The following is a 21830-nucleotide window of genomic DNA, read 5'->3' on the forward strand; positions in this document are numbered from 1 at the left end:
GCTGTGAGCCTCTACATCTGTATTAGTCAGGTACTGTCAGAGTTCTTGATTGATGTGGGAGAGCCTAGCCCTTTTAGGGAAGTGCTACCCTTGGGCAGCTGGTCCCGGGTTGTATAAGAAAACAGGCTAAGTAAGTCATGGAACACACACCAATAAGCAATGTTCCACCATGGCCTTTGTACCAATTCCTGCCTCCAAGTTTCTCCCTTGAGTAGCCTCGCCCAACTTCCCTTCAAGACACAGTATAAACTATGAGCTGAAATCAACCCTTTCTTCCCCAAGTTGCTTTTCTGGTCATGTGTTCATCATAGCAGGAGTTGAAACCTAACAAGGACAAGTGCTCGTAGCACAAGCAGGGGCTGCCACCAGAAAGGGAAGAATGTTCTCACAATGATGGGGACAGTGCTGGCCCGGGACAGGATCTGTTTGACTAGTCGGTACCGATCATACAGCGGCTTCATAATCTGACGCTCAGTCTTTGTCACCTGAAAAAACAAGAACAGGACAAGTGAGACGCTGGTTCCCCAGGTCACACTGTCTCTTGTCCCCAGCATGCTCTGGGCTTTTGTGGCCCAAGAGAATATACAGAGATGATATAATTTAACAAATCGTATTTAAACTGATAATAATGTTTAGTTAATAAATAAAAATCTGCAGAGCTCCACTGTAGATCAGTGGAAATCACTTTATTAGTATAGTTTCTTCTAGACCTGAATAATGTCCTATGTCCTCAGCCCACTATGGTAATTCTAAAACTGCTATTCAAAACTAAGGGGGTGGGTGAGAGTAGGGATGGCTCACTGGTTTAAAACACCTAGTGTACTTTTGGAGGATCTGAGCCTAATTCCTAGCATTCATATAGTAGATCATAATCATCTGTAACCAGTTACGGGGATCCAATGTCCTCTTTGGGCTTCTATGGACTCCAGACATGTACATAGTATACAAACATACATACAGGCAAAATACTCATGCACATAAAAATAAGTAAATGAAATTTAAAACAACCTTCCACCCTAAAACAAACAAAAAAAAAATTCTTTAATGTGTGAGGACTCAGCAGGTAAAGTTGCTTCTTCACCAAGCCTGAAGGCCTGAGTTTGCTATCCAGACCCATATGGTAGAAGGAGGGATTTGACTCCCACAATTTGTCTACACACACACACACACACACACACACACACACACACACACACACACTCCAAGAAACTCAAGGCTCAAAATCTCCGAATGTTTCATTATCTGGGGAAGGGAGGGCTCAAAGTATGAGGCAATGTTCCTACTATAATTTTGCTTATTACATGGTACTATAATCAACTTATTTGGATGAATTTTTTTTCCACATGAAACTGTTCCTTCTTAATGATTCTGGCAGACAGAGAGTATTCAAGGAACATTTGTTGCTGGAATCCATTGGATGATTCAGCCTCATTCTCCTCATCTGGCACACTGCTCAAAATCTCTAAGCAGCAGGAAGGAATCCAGTTTAGTTTCCTTGTACTGGATTTGAAACCCTTTGTCATTCATGAATTCTCTCCTCCCCACTGTACTTCAAACTCCAGCGATAGACTAGGTCATCTCATTACTAGTTCCGTACGATGCCCTCTGCCCTGAAGAGGCTTCCTCTCATCTTTGTTTGGAAGTGGCAGATCAGAAGCCGACTTGGCACAACTCTTTTTCCTTGTGCTCCAATTTGAAAGTGATCCTGTCCTCCACATCACCACCTGTACTGGCTAGTTTTATGTCAGTTTGACACAAACTACAGTCATTTTGGAAGAGTGGACCTCAGTTGAGGAAAGGCCCCATCAGATTGGTCTATGGGCAAGCCTGTGGTACATTTTCTTGATGGTTAATGTGAGCAGGTGTGGGGGTATGAAAGAAAATGGCTCATATAAGCTCATAGTGAGTGTCACTATTAGGAAGTATAGCCTTGTTGGAATAGGTGTGGCCTTGTTGGAGAAAGTGTGTCACTGGTGGTCGGCTTTGAGGTCTCCAATGCTCAAGATAGGTCTAGTGTGGTATTCTCTTCCTGCTGCCTGTGGATCCAGATGTAGAACTCTTAGCTATCTTGCCAGCACCGTGTCTGCAAGAATGATGGCATGCTTTCTGCTATGACAATAATGGGCTAAACCTCTGAACTGTAAGCCAGGCCCAACTAAATGTTTTCCTTTATAAGAGTTGCCATGGTCACGGTGTCCCTTCACAGAAATAAAACTCTAATTAATACAGAGGACCAACTTCTTATGGGTAACATCACCCTTGGGCTAGTAGTCCCCAGTGCTATAAGAAACTGGGCTAAGTAATTCATGATGAGCATGTCAGTAAGCAGCATTTCTCCATGGCCTCTGCATCAGCTCCTGCCTCCAGGTTCCTGCTCTGCTTCCCTTCATGATGGACTATCAGCTATAAAATGAAATAAACCCCTTCCTCCCCACATTGCTTTTGGTCCTGGTATCTATCACAGCAACAGAAATGCTAACTGAGACAGCATATCCTGTGTTTGTAATTGCAAACAATTTTACATTGTATCATGAATGTTCACATATGTATCTTCTGATTTACAATATAACCTGTTGAACTCAGGGGCTTGTATTTTCATATGCTGACACCTCATCCAATGGAAACATTCTATACATATTTGCAATGTGAGAGAATGAATATTTGGAACCTATCTAAGCATAGCCAACAGATAGGTATGCATCTATTTCCTTTGGCTACCTCAGTGCACAATAAGGTAAAGTATCTTTTTACACTTGGTTGCTGGGCTTCTGCATTCCATTACCAGTCCATGTATGAGAAAGCAAGAGTTTCTCAGGTAGGGAATGGTGTAAGAAATGCGGCTTTACCATTTCTTTCAGAGTTTTGGAAGATTTATCTTCAAAGAGAGTTCTGGATTACATAAATATGTTGTCTTGTGTGGCTTTCGCATCTGCCTTTCTCAACATGATCAACAGTAAATCACTTTGGATAACTTTTACAAGCTAACAGACTATGACCTAGTCTACTTCCTGCTGTTAGCAACAGTAATGATCTTTTCATTCATCTTCATTGTTGTCGTTTTAAAGGTGGCTGAAATTCTTCTGCTTCTAGGATGTGTCACATGAAATGGAATTTTAAAATTGGTCACTTCATTTTATAATTGATGACTTCATTAAAAATGGCTGGGACAGCAAGGTAACTCAGAAGTCATTTCACATGAAATAAAAGATCTTGTTATTACTACCACACTCTTATAATAGCTAACATGCCAGTTCTGGCTGCTAGTAAGGGCATTCTAGTGAGCCACTTGGCACATAGGTGAATGTATGGCTCATTCATCACACTCCTAAACATGTATACACTGAACAAACGAACCATCAGAATCCTCTGTGTGTCACTTTCTGATGGTAAGCTGAAGAAGTTAGTTTAGATAGTAGTTGATTCATAATTTCTTGAAAATTACATTCAGCCAAACATGTATATACTATCTCTTCAAATCCTTTATCCACTATTTCAAAACCATAGTTTAAATTTAGCTGGTAGTACTGAATGCTTTGGAGTGTGTGGAAATGGATTTTTTTTTTTTTAATGCAAAGCAAAGCAATATTAGCCAATGTGGTGGCACATGCCTTTAAATTCCAGAACTCAGGAAGCAGAAGCAGGTAGATCTCTGTGAGTTCAAGGCCAGCCTGATCAACATAGCAATAGCCAGGGTCCCATAGTGAAGCCCTGTCTCAAAACAAAACAAACCAACAACAACAACAAAAAAAATAAACATGAGACAGGAAGATCAGAGATACAGCAGCATCTCTACTGTGGTCTTCAGTATGACAAAGACACTTCTACTGTCACTTATTACCTGCTTTTGATTACTCAAAATAAAATAGATATTATTTTAAAACTCAAGAAAGGGGCACTATCCAATAATTATTCATATTTAACTAGAGGCAAATCCGGGGCAGAAATCATAAAGCCCAGATTAGACAGCCCCATGTGTCTGCCTTTATGTTGTGAGGTTTTTTTTCTATTAGCCTCCAACAAAACTTTTCTACAGTTTGGTTAATGTTACCTGGATGTAAAGGAATGCCAAAAGCAGTGACATATTTACTTTGATGATAAAGACAAAATTAAAGCCATAGACTCTGAGAGCTAGACAGTCCTTAATCACTGAGAGGGTAATGACTTCCTAAGGCAAGTGAACTTAGATGAGAAGTGGATGGAGCAACTCCCAGCCCAGGTCTCTCTCTCTCTCTCTCTCTCTCTCTCTCTCTCTCTCTCTCTCTCTCTCTCTCTCTCTCCCTCTCCCTTTCCCTCTCCCTCCCTCTCCCTCTCTCTCTCTCTCTCCCTCTCTCTCTCTTTCTCTTTCTCTCTCTCTTGTTCTCTTTCATTCTTCCTTCCTTCCTTCCTTCCTTTCTTTCTTTTTGTTTTGTTTGTTTGTTTCTTCCAAGACAGGGTTTCTCTGTGTAGCTCTGGCTGTCCTGGAAATCACTCTGAAGACCAGGCTGGCCTTGAACTCAGAAATCCACCTGCCTCTGCCTCCCACGTGCTGGGATTAAAGGCATGCACCACCACTGCCCAGCCTAGGTTTCTTTCTATTCACAAAAACATCAGACCTGAAGGAAGCTGGACCTAGCAGTGTGATGATGGGTTATTTTAACTGCAGCATTCTGGGCCCATTAATTTAGGAAATGGTAACGCTTTTATAAGTTAAGAATAGTAGCATGTTTGCGTAAAGATCTGAAAATCCAAAACAACAGTTAGCCAGAGGATAGTGTTTATAAATGGATAAGTAATTTAAATGTTAATTTGGCTATATTCAATGCTGTGTTAGTCAACATAGTTTTGAAACACAGAACTAAAATATACTAAATGAGAAAGAAGTAAGCCAGATACAGAGGTCAAGCAACTTATTCTCTCCCTCTGCATGTTTATTATGAATGGTAATACATTATGAATGGTGATATTAGGCATTCAACTATTTGCTATATTTTCTGTAACATTTTAAAAGACTATTAACACCCTTGTTGAAGAGAATACCCTTTAATAATAGCTTGCAGAGAATGATGAGCCCACTTGTTTTTTTATGTCACACATGTCCATCTACAAAGTGCTCAATTAAAGCAAACAGCTTGGCTGAGAACTGTGTAGCACAAGACTGTTTAACTGTGATCATGATGGCCAATGGCCTGTTAAATTGGAATCTGCAGACTTAGAAAAATCATGAGTTCTGAACCTAGACTTCATGATATAAAGGAACTAGGAATGACAGCCTAGCATTGGAAATATATGGATTTTTTTTTGTCTAATAGTTTTTATGGTTTGGGTTAATTATAGTATAAATGCAAAATATAAAAAGTTTAGTTTGATTTTTCAGACTGTCCATCTATCAAGGGAAGTTTGTTTTTTTCTGAGGAGGTTAAAGCATTGTGTTTTAGTGAGAAGCAGAAAGACCTGAAATTGGCAACAAATGACACTAATATTTGTTTCTCAATTTGTTCCCTACCCTGTGAGATGCTTAAATCTTGATCTGTCTGAGAGGGAATGAGAAAAGACAAAGGACTAATATTTTGTATTCTTAATAACACACAGGTAAAAAGAGCACGCTCTTTGCCCCACTGCAATCATCTTTTGTCAGGCAGGCAGGAGGAAGAACATGTGATTGTAGTGGTGGTGAGACCTGTCATTTACTGTGCAGCCCAAAGCTGCTATTTACTTCCTCTGTTTTGAGCTCACACATCACTACATGTCTGAGTGTCTCTGTGTGCCTCTAATTTCTTTTTCCTGCCATGACAACCCATAACAGACATCTATCAACCAAGTACTAAAAGTTCAAGTGGTATCTTAAGCAGCCTCAGGTCTGCCAAGCTGAGTTCCTATAATTCTGAGACACACAGTGTCTGCATCATGGAGCAAAGTACAGATATAAAAAAAAAATCTTCCCAACTTAAACACACACACACACACACACACACACACACACACACACACACACACACCCCAAAAGCAAAAAATACAAACAGAACAATAAACCCCAACCTCCACCAAACAACCCAGTAATCTATCAGTGAAGTTTGATCACTTGGAACGCAGCTGTGTGCTCTTTCAGGTGGGAGGCGTAGGCCAGGAAGCCCTGAAAGGAGTGTGTCGATATTCCAACTAGAATCCATATGAAGGGAAGAACTATGAACTATGCAAAGGGGGAAACAGGGTCATAGGAGCATCCCGGTGGCCACACAGTCTACACTTAGAATTCCAAGCTTCTGTGGCAAAGGGGCTCTTCTCTGCTCACAACACTTCAGCTCTGCCTCTCCCAATCCTAAGTACTCCAGTACAGAAAGACAACATTTCACAATCTTTGAACTCTTGAACCACTTACTATTTGGTTCAGTGCCTTAAAAAAAAATCTGAAACAAAACTTGGCTGACACATGAACATTATCCCAGAGTTCTAGTACTTTTCCACGGCAGGAACAGTCCAGCAAAATGAATCAGCACCAGGGGCAGAATTTTTCAAAGACAAGAAAAAAAAAAAGTAAATTGAGAACTAGAGGACACCTTCTATGGATGTTCCCTGGGCTTACATTGTATGACCAGGTTTGTGCCAGCTACTGAGGATTGGGTTCACTATTAGGTAAACGATATCCAGAATCTTCACCCCACAAAACCCATGACTGGAGTGATCGTTCTGTGGTAGAGCGTTTGCCTAGCCCCCAAAGAACCCAGTGTCACACTGTGTCTTGTTTAAAAGGACTTTTATATCTCATTCTGGAAGCTTCTACATTGCAGAAAATGTCCTTTACAAGAAAGGATTAAATTCAACCCATTAATCCGTTAAAGGAGTAGTCACAACACAGAAAAACCCTGCATTTGGGGACTTTATAAAAATCAGTTGAATCTAAATTACATGCTTCCTTATACCTGCCTATAGCAATTTCTGTTGTTGTGACATTTTTTTTTTCTTATCGATTATCTGAATAGGAGACGATAAAGAGTAATAGACAGCAAGGATGGATAGGTTCCTCAAAGAAGAGAGCAGAAAGAGTCCTGTCTGTTTTCCTAAAGCTATCAAGACATACCCAACATGTGCTTGTTAAATACCAAACCACCTAAGGTGCTTACTAGTTTGATAAGAAGGCATAACTACATTTTGCACTTCATAACATGGGTTCTACACACCACTAGAAGTCCTATAAAATGCTGGCTGTGGAGTGACTGTTTTACGATCCATCATTCAAGCTTAGTCCTTTTATAATACAGCAGTGGAAGCCTACAGTCATCTACAGCTTATGGGGACTGACTTGGGCAGGATGTCTCCTTACTTTAAAATTTTATGAACTATATGATCTTTATGAAGATCTCACCTCCCCTTTACCTCTCTTCTCTTTCAATAGGACACTAGCAACTTAAGTTTAGTTGTAGACTAACTTGGAACTCAGTTATATTCAAGGTCTATTGGCCGTGCCTTCAAAACACTTAGATATGGTGTGGATATGCATTAAGCTTCCACTCTTATACTAGAGAATAGAGCAAATATTAGGGTCCCTAGTTCCTGGATGAAACTAAATTGTAGAGCCTTTCCAAAATCAGACAACTGATCCCAATGAGACAGTTTGATTCATCACATACCGGCCGCCCATGGATACTTTCGTAGTATAGCAGGGCTTTCTGCAGAGCCACTTTCTCATTAGCAATCTGGTCCTTGGTCATATCCTGTGTAAAACACAGTGGTAAGAAAGGAAACATGAGGAAAACATTTGTGCATATCCCAACTTCTTTATGTGGTCAAGCTCATGTAAAGGAAGGGTTAAAATGCTCTTTTCAAAGATCACATAGCAATGAGAGTCCCTTGACCTCCCACCAGAGGCACAGAGTGCAGATGACCATTGTCATCAGCTACCTGGAACACCCACATGGTAGGGAAGGCACACTGAAGACTCAGGTTGAGCTTAATGGACCCAGAAATACTGCAGTTATGGGCTACACACTCCTAAAGGTCTGCCTGTCATCTCTTCTCAGAGAGTCAAGCCATCTATTAACTTCAATAAGTTCATTTTACAATAGAGTCAACAGAACAATCTGCTTTCAATCAATAGTCAGAAACCCGAGTACCCACAGAGACAACACTGCAGCTTTCATATGCCTCTACACGTGTGGGAAGCTTTAAAAGATGTCATTGTGCCTGTAGGGATGTCATGTTCCTTGTCCTCTTCCCCATTTCCACTAGGCTTAGTGTAATGCCAGGAGACAGCAGAGCAGAGTGTCTCCTGACTGGAAAGCAAGTGTGGCAAAGGTATCAACACCAGTCTTCATGGCCTGTGTTTTTATCGTGTTGACCTCGCTGAGGGCAACTCCCTCAGATTCTCTAACAGCATCCCACCTTAATGTCCTCAGGACGGCTGGACTCCACTCGCTTCTCTTGGAGTTTTCTTAGTATTCCTTCCAGTGTAGCTTCAACGCTGGGCCTGATGGCTTTATCCACAAGTTCTTGCTTCTTCTCATCTTCTTTTTCTAGCTGAGAACCAAAACTCTTGGGGAGTGTATTACTTCGTTGCCGTGTCCTGGGGGTGAGGTCCTCTTCAGAGATCTTCAGTTTTGATTCTAGACAATTAGATTTGTAAACATAGATACATGAGACTGAGGTATGCTGAACCCAGATTTTGTTGTCATGTCAGTATTTGCTTAGCCATGTCTTCTTTTTTTTTTTTTCAGAGAGAATTGAATTATAGTGTAAATGGATATCCCTCTATCATTACATAAACCAATCTGTAATAGACTGTTTCTACATCTTCAGAAATGTTTTCCAAATTCTAATTCCTGGGAAAGTGTTAGCTTTTAGCACCTGACTTTTGGTCACTTTGGCTAGGGATTTGATGTCAGAAGTGGGCCAACGAATTTCAAAAATCAGACACAGACCACTGCTTTTCATCCAATCTACTGCATACCCCATTTCGTTTAGTTGCTTCTATGACTATTCTTAAATACAGAAAGCTGTTCAAGAGTAAGGGGGCTAGGCTAGCCCTTTCAGATTTGTCTCTGATGAAATGCCTTCTAACACTCCAGGAAGTGCAACTTTAGAATAAGTAGGTAGAAGGAGTACTAACGTAAAGCCATCTTTCTAGGAGTGTGCAGAAATAAAGACACATTGAGGAATTCATTACATATCTTGTCTGGATGTCTTGTGACATGAGACACCCCAAAGTCTTAGTCTTAGTCTTTTTTTGTTCCAAAAAGAACTGGGTGAACTGGGAAGTGTCTCCAGGCCTTGGAAGCCCTGATGGTGACACTCTGGTGAACCTCAGCAGACACTAGGGATTTGGCTCCTGGTTTATTGCATGTGTGCTATGCCAGTAACTTCACTTACCTTTCAGCTGTTTCCGGAATTTGGCTAAGTCATTTGTCCATTTCAGAACCTCTGGATTGGCTGCCTTGTCACTGTGGGAGGGCTGGGAAAAGAAAGTCTAGAGTAAATATTTTTTTAAAAAAATGGTTTATGCCAGGCGGTGGTGGTACACGCCTTTAATCCCAGCACTTGGGAGGCAAAGGCAGGCGGATTTTTGAGTTCGAGGCCAGCCTGGTTTACAGAGTGAGTTCCAGGACAGCCAGAGCTATACAGAGAAACCCTGTCTCGAAAAACAAAAACAAAAACAAAAAAAAAAAAAAAAGTTTATTTAACTTTATTTTATGTGCATTGGTGTGAGGGTATCAGATCCCTTGGAACTGGAGTTAGGGACAGTTGTAAGCTGCCATGTGGGTACTAGGGATTGAACCTGGGTCCTTTGGAAGAACAGATGGTACTCTTAACCACTAAGCCATCTTTCCAGCCTACTGGAGTAAATATTTTACTGCTTATTTCTGGTACTCAAGCCAATTTCCTTAAGGCAGAATACTGGATCTTTATTATCATGGATGTCTGTGGGATCCACATCCCCCTTTCTATTATTTCTATATTTCAGCTAATGAAGCAGGAAGTGGAAGAGTTCATAGCTTATATTGCAGCCACCATGAAAATTGCCCTCTTGCCACTGGCTTGGGAAACCAAGACACAGCCAAAAACAACGGAAAGAGCTCAGCAAGGAAGAAACTGTAGCAGATAACCCTGAATCAAATTTTAGCCCAACAAGTAAAAATACCCTTCTTTAATCAGCTTCCAGTATCCTCTAAATTCATGGTTCTCAACTTTCCAAATGCTGTGACCCTTTAATACAGTTCCTCATGTAATAGTAACACCTCAACCATAAATTTATTTTGTTGTTACTTCCTAACAGTAAGTTTGGTACTGTTATGAAATGTAACACAAATGTCAGGCGTGTAGTGTATTTGAGACCCACGGGTTGAGAACTGCAGCTGAAAGGAATATTGGGGTGAGGAGATCCTACAGAGAACTCACTCTGTACTTCCTCTCTTCTTCAAACCTGTCCTCAAACTTCCGGATCTTCTTTTTAAGGGTCTGAATCCTTCTGGTTAGCTGCACAGGTGTCAGGTCCTCTTGCTCATCGTCGTAGGACCCCAGGGAGGAGCTTCGCCGCCTGCAAAGAATATGGCCTGGGTTAGCCACCCCGTGAATGACCAATAACTATGGGGAGGTCCTTCAGGATCCGAGAGTAGATGGCACAGAAGAGTGAAAACATCTCCTCCCCTTTGATAAAACCCAAGGGATGGGTGCATTTTTCTGAGTGCATCAGAGTTCTGTATATGCCACCTAATAAATAAGTCTGTGATTCTCACTCACTTCCACTTACATTATCAACACAATCTGAGATGGACTCTAGGCCTAAATGTTAAGTTTGACAGAGCTTTAGAAAGGAGGTGCCAACTGGAATTCAAGATGAGCTCTACAGTTGGGCCACATCTCAAGCGGAAACTCCAATACAGCCTTGCATACTATACTTTAGGTGTGGCTCCCCACAAATCCCCAACTTAATGTTTTGCTAATTCAGCTAGCCATCGGTGACATTCTGTCTGTTCCGATGCTATGTGGCTATTGCAGTTGCTTCTCAATAACACGGAACGTACCTCATGAAAGAATGGGAGTTGGGGGGAGAAGGGGGCACTTCTGTGTCATCCAGGTACTGCCTGCTCTGCCCGTAGGCATAGAACCTGGGGGACAGCATGGGGTCGCTGTCCTCATCCAGAAACTGGTGAATCAGGCGCCCAGCCTGTGGGGAGAGGCGGGCTTCATCAGAGTCTGCATTCTCTTGCTGCCAGGAAGGGATGGGCTCTGGAAAACAGATGTGATTTACGAGGTTAACACTGTTCTTGAAAGCATCATCACCCTGATTTCCTGAAATGTTTGAGGTCACCGCCCATTGGGTGGCTTCTTGCTTCATATCTAATGTCCAGAGTAGACATTATGTCTAACTGAGATCACCACTGCATCTCATGGCCACCACCTGACTTTATCTCTATTCTCACTTGCTTTCTGACCAGAATTTGCTAGGGCCACCCCAAGAAATACCCTGCAAGGTACATATCCAATTGTGTATAATTCCAATTTTCCTGAATAGAAAAGTGATATAGAATCCTTTCCAAGCAGGAGCACCACTAGAAGAGCCATGAGTGTTTGGGGAAGGGGTGCATGCACATAGCACTAGGACTATCCTGACAACTAAGGAGCCATGTTAGACTTGTGAGATCCTATTTTCCAAGGGTATACAACCTCTGTGTGGGTAAGACTTAGTCTTTAGTAAGACTTCTCGCTGGGCCTCTGCCTAGCATGCAATATTAGCATGTTTCTCCCTGTGTCTCTCTGCTTAGTTTCCAGGATTAGCTTGCTTCTGACTGTGCAAGCCTCTCTACCTATGGCAGAGGATTAGAATGCTTCTCCCTGTGCCTCTGCTTAGTATATAGGCTTAGCATGCTTCTAGCTGTACATGCCTCCCTGCCTAGTACACGGCATAAGCATGCCTCTCTGCCGAGCATGCAGGATTAGCATGCTTCTGGCTGTGCTCTCTGCCTGGTACACAGGATTAGCATGCTTCTGGCTGTGCTTTGCACTTGTAATTTCAGAAGCTGCCCAAGAGCAGGTAGAGGGAGCACACATGAATTATGAAGAGAGGAAAAAAAAGCCGTATAGATGCCAAACCCATACAAATTATTTTTAGTTAATCAGAGAGAAAAAAAAGCACAAAATCCTGACCTTTTATTTTACGAGGCAAGAAGCGGTGTTTATTTCTGTTTCTCACAAGCCACATTTCAAAATACTCCTTTCCTTAGTTGGACAATAACAGCAAGTATTGGGCTAGCAAAATGGCTCAGCGAGTGAAGGCCCTGGTCACCAAGTCTGATGACCTGAACTTGATGTTGGAAGGACAGAACCAGCTCCTCAGCTCATTCTCTCAGCTCATTCATTCTCTCTCAATGAACTGTGCCACAAGTTCATTGTTGCACAGGTGCTGCACCCACCCTTACTTCCCCATCAGACAAAACAAATACTAAGAAAAGCTCTACAGCTGTATCTAAAAGGCTTCAAGATAGATCTCAGATAGCACACTGTTTTCCATGTAATTCAGTACTCTGCACTGAAGTCTTTGAGTGCACTTGCCATTTAGTGATATCCACAAGTCTAGTTTTTGCTCTGATCTCTGGTCTTAATGTCTGAATCACAGAACTCCTAATTGCTCCTTCATTATGAAGCTTGCAACCATACACAGCTATACGGAATAAATATGCTTACACTTTGTATCTGGAAAGACCATTTTATAATACAAGAATATCAGAGACAGGTGAATAGCTTTTAAGATTTCTCACCCTTGGTACCCAGGGAAACTAGGAACACATAAATCCTTAACCTAGCCCACATAATGTATACTTAAATGAAGGTCCAGATATGACTGACAGGCACACATGTATATCTACATGCACATACACCAGTGTGCACACACACGGAAGCATGCACCCATTTAAAAACTGCCCAAATGATTCAAGTGCCCACGTGAAAGTCAGCTTTGAGAACTGCTGATCTCAGGCTGCTGAGAGATAAGGCCACTGAGAGGTAAGGAAGTTAAGAACAATCACCAGTCAGAAGAAAGGGTCTGCTCCCGTGTCTTCTAACTTCCGAGTAAGTGTTTTGCTTTAGAAAGTGCCAGAGCTGCAAAATCAGTGATGATTCCCTGAAACTTGGTGAAAACTTCACAGCACAATAGAAAGATCAGCATGTTCATTTGAAATATGAAATAATAAAGAACAAGGTTTGCAGAGTTTAAAGGAACTCAAGTTATCTGGGAACGTAGGCAAATATTCTGAAAATAAAAATGTTCAAGGAAAAAAAAGTCTCATTTATTGAGGCTCAAAACATGGGGCAATGCACATGGCTAAGCCTGGAAACAAACATCTCATTCTTTGGACTAACGGTATCAGTCCGTATGAGCTAACTAGCAGCTTATAGGACTGAGCAGCTCTGCTCTGCCAACAGAGAAGAATGAAAAGCACCAGGAAAGGAGGGAGGCAGATGAAAGGAGTCTCTGGGAGAAATGTAAACTTTAGTGTTTACGGTGCAGAAAATGAGGCTGTTAGATTGACTAGATCACATCTTCTATTTCCTAAGACAAAAATCAACTCAACCAGACTGGAAAGAGTTAAGATGGCCCAAGCAGCCACACTGCTGGCCCTGGCCTCTCTGCAGATGAGTGAACAACTAAGGAGACTGGACCCAAAGATTTGACAAAACGAAGTACAATGTTGATATTGGCACAAGGACACACTAGCTAACTTGAGATTTCTATTCATCAGGAAAAAAGAAATATAGTTTGAAAAAGTCTTAACTTGATCTTAACACCCTCAATTTAAATTTTAATCCAGCAGAATATATTTTCTAAAATAAAAACATCTTTGAGTTTTCAACTACTTGGTCTTTATGGTCATAAACTCATTATAAATAGACTGAATTAGGAGTGGTAGGTAACCTGAAGCCATCTATCCATTCTCTTATTTAATACAGGTTTATTTTGTCTCTCTCTCGGACCAATCATTTCATTGATAAACAAACAAACAAACAATAATCCATTACTGAAAGACAAGAGGTATAAACTCATTGTGAATTTTAGCTTTAGCAAAATAAAGAGCAATATTTCATCACTGTTCCACAGGTGGAATAGAAGTGATGGTCCCCAGTTCTGCAACGTGGAACACTTAGGAGAGCGGCTTCTTCTCCCTTCTATGCAGTCTCAATCTAAAGGACTCCATTTAAGAAAGTAACAAACTGACATGCAAAATGTATCTCATATACTAAAGAATCGATTCAATCCTTTCCACCTTAGTCTGAAATAGCCTGGCTTACATTTGGCAATTGTCACTCAACTAGGAACCAAGGAACAGGCTGGCATCTTGTGACATAGTATACACCATTACATTGCTTTGTAGAGACCAGTTTTGAGGAAGCATCACCAGATATTTGTAAAAGTTGCTTGAAAAATAGTTTACATTTAGTCAGTAACTCTAGAACATTGAAACAAGAATATTGCAAAAATAGTACTCAAGGGGACAACAAAAAAGTCACTGCATTTTCCCCCTACAGCAGGACATAAAATGAGCACATTTTCATTTTCAAATAAAAATCACTTCAGTACACTCACAATGAACTCTAGATATAATCATGTAATTTATTATTAAAAATTAGTTCATTTAGGTCATTTGACACCATAGCAGGTCATCAGAAATAACAAATATAAAAGCTGTGTTCCTGTATGTAACTAGTAAGATTAAGTTTTGAGAAATCTTAATTCAGAGACCACGTTACACAGGGTCTTAAAGGGAATCAATCCAACACAGGAAGTTCATCTTCAAGCAAAGCTGGCACAGGGCATTGAGACAGCTGCACTCTGCTTATCTGGCTGCAACCATTGGCTATCTCAAAGAAACTGGCGATTGAAATGAGTTCTTTATAAGAAATCTGGACAAAATTAAGGGAGACAATAGTTTCCAGAGTTCTTTCCCGACTATGTTATTAGAGCCATTATTGCTCGGCACGCATGATGTCATAACTGTCTTCTTAGTTGTTCACAGAGGTGCTAGAGTGTCCCAGACATGGAAACTTAGAGGCTACACTGGAGGGCTTACTTTCATCAATTCTTTCTCTGTTCTAAAATTCAACCTTAGAACAATGTTAGTCTTACTAACATTGTCTAAAAAAGCCTCAGAAACTACCTTTGATAAGGCACCTTAGCAGTCACCTTTATCAATCCCATGTTTAATTTTTAAGGCTCACAGATCTGTTTTGCCTCTATCTGCAAAGAAGCCAGGTCCCCAGCAGGTCTTCTGAACTTATTGATAAATGTGTGGGACAGAATAGGACTGATGACTCCAACCAAAAGAACGATGCCATTTGAGGTGACCCGGACCCATGGGCTTGCACATGTACACATAGTTTCTTAATCGGTCACTGTGTACTGCTCTGCCTGTCTTCCATGCCTCACACGTCTCAGAGAAAGCTATCATGAAGACCCTGCTAGGGATCCAGCTGCTCTCTCTTCAAGTGTTGCATTTCCCAATCCAGTGTCTAGCCTATTACAAAAAAAATAAAGAGGAATAGAGGTTGGTGTGAATGGGAAACACTTAGCAAATACATGGAGGGCCTGCCTAGTTATTATTGATTTTGCTTCTTTAAAAATTATCACTTCTTTGAGAATTTCATACAATATATTAGCTGAATTTTCTCCCAAAGTATATTTAGAGATATTTGTGGGAAAGAAAAGCAGTAACACTCATATGGTGACCATAGGATGTGGAAGCAGCAGATATTAACTCATTTAATCCTTGCTAAACAATGATTATATTTATTATGTATTATTATTTACTTTTGTTGTTACACCTATTTAAAGACAATGGGAGCAAGGCAAAATGGAGACAGATTTCCTAATTTTCCCATAGAATTAGCAGAGCCAGGATTTGAACCCAAGAATTGGGTTCTTATTTTCCCTGTTTGATGGGATGTCTGATTAGCACTGCTTAGTGCATGATCTAGAAGTTAGGAGATGCTCAGCTTTCCTAATTGTATGATGGGTTGGGTCAACTAGAGATATTTTAAGACCACTTGCTTCTCCTTGAATCTTATAAAATACTTTTTTTTTTTTTTGGTTTTTCGAGACAGGGTTTCTCTGAGTAGCCCTGGCTGTCCTGGAACTCACTTTGTAGACCAGGCTGGCCTCGAACTCAGAAATCCACCTGCCTCTGCCTCCCAAGTGCTGGGATTAAAGGCGTGCGCCACCACCGCCCGGCATAAAATACTTTTTTATATTGATCAATTAATCAATTGATTTGATTGATTGTCTTTGTGTGTGCCATGGCACACATGTGGTGGGTAGAGAACCATTTGTGACAGTTGCTTTTCTACTTCCACAATGTAAATTCTGGGGACTGAGCTCAGGTTATCAGACTTGGTGACAAGTGCCCTGACCCACTGAACCCTCCTGCTAACTCCTCTCCATGACTCTTTTTAAAAAATATGTTTTATTATTGTTTATTTTACATGTACATGTGGGTATGTCTGTATATGTGCATGTACCTGAAGTTAGGGGGCATCTGCTGAAGTTACAAGCAGTTGTAAGCTGTCTGATGTAGATGCTGGGAGTTAAACTCAGATCTTTGGCATGAACAATAAACGCATGCTATTACCTACTAAGCCATCTCACCAGCTTCTCTTCAAATTTCTCTCCAAAGTTATTGTCCATTGTAAGTAACAACTGAGAAAAATTAAACATTTTGTGACCTTTAAAAAAAAATGTGCTGTTAGTTGTTTGTGGAGGCTCACATTGGTAATTCCAAGGCCAACCTGTGCTACAGGGTCTCACTCTGTAGCACAGGCTGGCCTCAAAGTTAAGGTGATTCTGCTGTCTCACACATATTGGGATTATAAGCCTCCCCACATTGGGGTTATAAGTGTGACCTACCATTCCCAGGGAAAAGCGCTCTTGAAGCCTAATTTCAGGGCAAATAAAATATAGTTATGTTTAAATATCATACACATCAATATGCCTTTTAATTGCACAGTTCTAATTACCTTTCAATATCAGAACAATTCCCTTGATTTATGCATTCATTTGGAGAGTTGAAACTCTAAAACCAAAACATATAACGGCAAAACAGATTACATAATGTGCCTTAAAAGGCGAAGGCACGGTTGACTGCAGGCCAGCAAGCCGGGTGAGATGGACACTATGTTTACTTTTCAAGGGTTCCACTCTGTAGACTATGGAATCTACTTACCATTTCAATCCCTTTCATTGTTTCTTTTATCCTAAGCTTAATAACTTGGAGAACATTATTTCCGCAGCACACATGGCAGGGGTTTCTATGTCAGCCATTCAGGCTACCCCACATCAGGTGACCTTTCCTGGCTCCACATCAGACTGTGACCAATGGCACAGACCAGGGAGCAGGCATACAAACTCAGAGTGTCCCTCTACACTGTGGCTTTGAGGGGAATGGAGGCTAAGAGTGGATATTTGTCTGTACAGTTTCATGAGTATTGCTTCCGATTTTATAGTTTGTTGTCTTGTTTTTGTGGGCACAATTTAAACTAGTGTGAAGTTCATTGGCTACTAGGAAAACTTCTGTCCGTTTCTTAGAGAAGCTATAAATGATATTCTAGCCATCAAATTTCTTGTTGTCATTTAACCTAGCTTTGCACGTTGGTTCCTTTATTTTGACTATACTTAGGGCCACGTTCCTATTGTAAAGCAACTTGGAAATTAAAATGTGTAAGTTAGAAAGTTAGTGAAAGCAGTAACCGAACTGCCAAAATGACCTTGAAAAATAAACCCCTGTAGATTTTAGAGTTGTAGAAGTTCAACAACAAATGCAAATGTAATGGGGTTAAAAAAAAAAAAAAAAGACTAGCCAGAGCAATTCACCAACACAGGTCTCATGCCAGGCCAGCCTGGAAAGTGTATTTTCCTAACCTTGAGGAAAACATCCTGCACAGCCTTCTAAATAAAATGCTGCTTCCTCCACACTTTTATTCTCCGCAGAAAAATTCTTTTTTTTTTTTTTTTTTTTTTTTTTTTTTTTTAGATATTTTCTTTATTTACATGTAAATTTCTCCATTCCCAGTTTCCCCTCCAAAAAACAAAGAAACAAACAAAAACAACAAAAACAAACCCCTGTTGCCTCCCACAATGGAAAGATTTCTATGAAACTCTACACTGGCTTCTAACCACTCTAAAGAGCTTGTTCAGTGTTATTTTAAGCTATGTGTGTTGAGAGAGAAATTTATATTTGTAATTAACCAAGAGAAATAATCAAACTGAGTCTATTTCAGGGGAGGAGCAAGGAAGAGACTGTAGCTCATTTGAATTCTGGCTTCAGATTCTTCTTTTTATTTAAAAGCCATATGATAGCCTATATCACTGAAATCAAACATGGTATTTATTTATTTGGGCTTTTGCTTTTATTTGGGCAACACTGACCTCTGAGACTCTTAAGGTTAGAGAAGCCAGATTGTTACCAACTAATAGATTAAAAAGACATACACTTATTTCAAAGTGGTCAAAAATGAATGTCAAACCAATAGATATCCAGAAATAGACCAGTTAAATTTCACACGAAACAAGTCAACCATACCCTCGTTTATTCTCTGAATATTTTGAGTTGGAATGATCCGAGAAAATTTCAGATCTGCTGACTAAATTATATGAAAACAACCAGAACAGGTTGCTTAGATTATTGGGGGAAAACATGAAAATTAAGCAATCTGTTCTCACAGAGCTTGGGTCAGGACAGTAAGTAGGATACCTTTTCACCCTGTGGGCTCTTCACATGGACTTTTGATCATTAGATGAGAACGGAGGAGTGGTCAGGATAGGGACAGGGCATACCCACACAAGCAGGGCTGCTTTTCATAGTTGTGACTCTCCGTTAAGTTATGTTATGTTCAGCTGCCTTACTAAAGCCAAGAGCCCATTTTTCCCTGACTATGGCCTTCAGACACACACTGAGCAGAACGGTGACACAGGTTTGAGTGTAGACAGAGGGATGGAGGAGGCAGCTTGGGCCTTGACATAGTTGTGACAAAGCTAACTTCTTCCTCAGAGTAAATTTCTGATATCTTCATCAGAAGACTCTAGAAAGAACAAGCTAAAAATCATGTCAGAGCTCTGTCTTCAGCAAAGAAATGCTTACAATGTTCTCAATGATGTGTTAACCACATTTTTTTAAATGTATACATTAAAAGATAGAAGAGAAGCAATGAAGAATATCTTTGTTTAAAAACTTGGAATATATACTTCAGGAAGTGGGTAACATAGTGGAGTGGCTGGCAGGTAGCAGGAGGCAGCTAAGGCATGAAGGGTAGTGGGTGAGATGGTGGGTGGATGGCTTTCTACAGTGTACCACAAGCAGGGCAGCCCTCTTGGTGGGCTAAAAATATACTGCAAGGTGACACCAGGACAAAGAGCCTGAATATTTTCCTTTCTTGTATTGCAACTACCCTTGGCAACACTAAACTGCATGTTCCTATGCCTGATAAGGGATTTTGTCTTTTTTTTTTTCCTTCAGTAATAGAAACCCAGTTTCTTCTGCATGCATGGCTCATACTCCGATCCGCGTAGGGATGCGGTCACATGCCTTGTATATACTTATTCATATATGCTTTTTCAATGCAAAACCCAAATGGCAGATGATCACCTACCTTCCCAGGTCTTCTCATCGCACAATGCTGTCAGGTCCAACTGGGGCATATCTGGGCCGAAGCTCTCCTGCTGATCTTCACCATCTTGATTCCTCTGTTGTTTGGTGTCGGATATAGTGGGATACTCCTGAATCTTCATTGTGGGGCTCTGCAATAACAGCACAATGTCCCCTAATAGCTACTGTTCACCAAAATGCAAAAACATTTGCATCGATTCCACGCCTTCTGATTGCAACCTCCCAAGTCACAGCTGCTAACATTTCCACTGCAGAAATAAAAACCAGGGCTTGATGCCCCCTGGGCACTATCTGGCTACTCTCATGCAAATAGCCACTGTCCATCTGCCAGCCTTTAACTTCTTGGAGGGAGAGGCAAGATGATTTTCTTTAGGCTGCTCCTCCAGAAAACTCCAGGCAGCTGACAGGTCTTGAGTGATTACTGACTAAGACTGGGAAGGAGAAGGAGTTTAAGAAGGAGTTCTTAAAGGAGCATGGCCCATCAGACGGTAAACAACAACAAAAAGCTGGCCATGGTTGCTAAGGCTGTGGCAGCAACCCGGTGTGTCTGGCAAGCGGTGTCTTTGCCGCTTAGGTAAACATTCCTGCAAGGGCAGGGGAGAAGCTAGGGCCACCACACTCCTCTGAGCCTTCAGGCTTAGATCGATTAAATGGGGCCGTTTTCTCTAGAGTGTGGGGGAGAACAGACTATGGAGGCTCTCTGAGTATTAAAACATTGTTGCGCAAATTCAAATGGCCGGGGTTTGGTGTTTCATCTCAGCTAGCAGTGAGAAACAGACCCTGAAAACAAGCCAAGAACACAGGGAGAGCGATCTTCCCTCCCAGTAAAAAAGTAAGAGCTGGCAAGTTGGTGATATGTAATTTTATCCTAAAAACTATGCAGTTGTCATTGTTTTTCTGTTTATTCAGTTTCCCTGAATACTAATGCTGCATTTGGCTCTGCCATTGGTGGTAACCACACCTGGCTAGGAAACGTTGGAAGGGAAAAACCTTCCCTAAAATGCAGATATTTAAGCTAAGTGCTCGTGCTCGTGTGTGTGTGTGTGTGTGTGTGTGTGTGTGTGTGTGTGTGTGTTTAAAATGGCAGTTAAATGAATTCTTTTGCAACACAACTGTCTTTTTAACTTGTTCTCTTGGCATATTGTAGGTTAAGCTGCTAAAGCTCTTCCAGTTTTCACGAAATCATACATGACTAAGCTTAAATATTTTTACTAGAAAATGTACTTTTCAAGTAGTACAGATTTTCTTTGGAGGTAAATGAGCATTTATTTTTAGTTATCCTATTATTAATTAAAAAAACCAAGAACATCTGGAAACCATAAGTGAATTCATTAATGTAGGAGATGTTGTTATACTTAAAATAAAGTGCTATTTCAGCCTTCCAGCTCCTTTTAGTAGCTGTTCGACCCACTTTGAGATCACCAGGGGAATTCTTGGTGCTTTGTGCTATTCTGTTCTTTTTGAGTGAAGCATGAAGACTGGCATTTCTTAACATGGGGAAGAAAACAAAACTTCAATATGGTTGTGAGGAGCAGTAGCATCCCATGAAACACCAAGGCCTTATACTCTAGGGCAGGGGTTCTCAACCTTCCTGATGCTGTGACCCTTTAATACACTTCCCCGTGCTGTGGAGACTCCCAATCATAACATTATTTTGTTGCTACTTCATATCTGTAATCTTGCTACTGTTATGAATTCAAATCTGATAAGTGACCTCAGCTGCTGCTCTAGGATATTTTCAGGTTGTTATCTGTCTACTGGCAAACAGTCATATTACTTCAGCCACTGGTTCCGTGAGTTTAACCTAAATGGATCAGGAATGAAAGCTTCAATCTCGTATTCAGATTTTAGATGTTTTAGGGACAATCAGTCAAATTTTTGTGTGAATGTATGGGTTTGTATGACTATAAATGTGTAAGACAGAGAGATGGGTACGCATATAGTAAATAAGTATTTCTCAACAATCTTTCAAAGTTCTTGTGAATATCTAAGACATGATACTCAAAGCCTGCAGGTCTACAACCCAGCAAAGAGACAGCCAAGCGGAAGCTACGACTCCTTCTGCTACTATAAGGTATCATGTCAAGACCAATGAGTAATATGCCAGGTCTCCAAACGGTTAGTAAGGGGACTAGGAGACACAGCACGTATGAGAGGATTTAAGGTAAAGCATGATACATCGAAACATGGAACACATTTATGCATCATGGGAAA

General features: G+C 40.8%; 1 protein-coding gene across 4 annotated transcripts in view; it reads right to left on the minus strand.

Annotated features, from left to right (window-relative positions):
• The window catches only part of Fam13a (family with sequence similarity 13 member A), a 90583-nt gene that overhangs the window by 12838 nt on the left and 55915 nt on the right, over positions 1-21830 (minus strand). For all 4 annotated transcript variants that reach the window (XM_031382046.1, XM_031382049.1, XM_031382047.1 and 1 more), the window contains 7 exons: positions 19600-19747; positions 10992-11196; positions 10366-10504; positions 9340-9421; positions 8356-8576; positions 7605-7688; positions 390-485 (listed from right to left, as the gene is read on the minus strand). In XM_031382046.1, coding sequence (XP_031237906.1) covers positions 390-485; positions 7605-7688; positions 8356-8576; positions 9340-9421; positions 10366-10504; positions 10992-11196; positions 19600-19747 — 975 coding nt within the window. The remainder of the gene's footprint in view (positions 1-389; positions 486-7604; positions 7689-8355; positions 8577-9339; positions 9422-10365; positions 10505-10991; positions 11197-19599; positions 19748-21830) is intronic.

This window comes from Mastomys coucha, unplaced genomic scaffold, assembly GCF_008632895.1.
Source record: "Mastomys coucha isolate ucsf_1 unplaced genomic scaffold, UCSF_Mcou_1 pScaffold20, whole genome shotgun sequence".
NCBI classification, from domain to species: domain Eukaryota; kingdom Metazoa; phylum Chordata; class Mammalia; order Rodentia; family Muridae; genus Mastomys; species Mastomys coucha.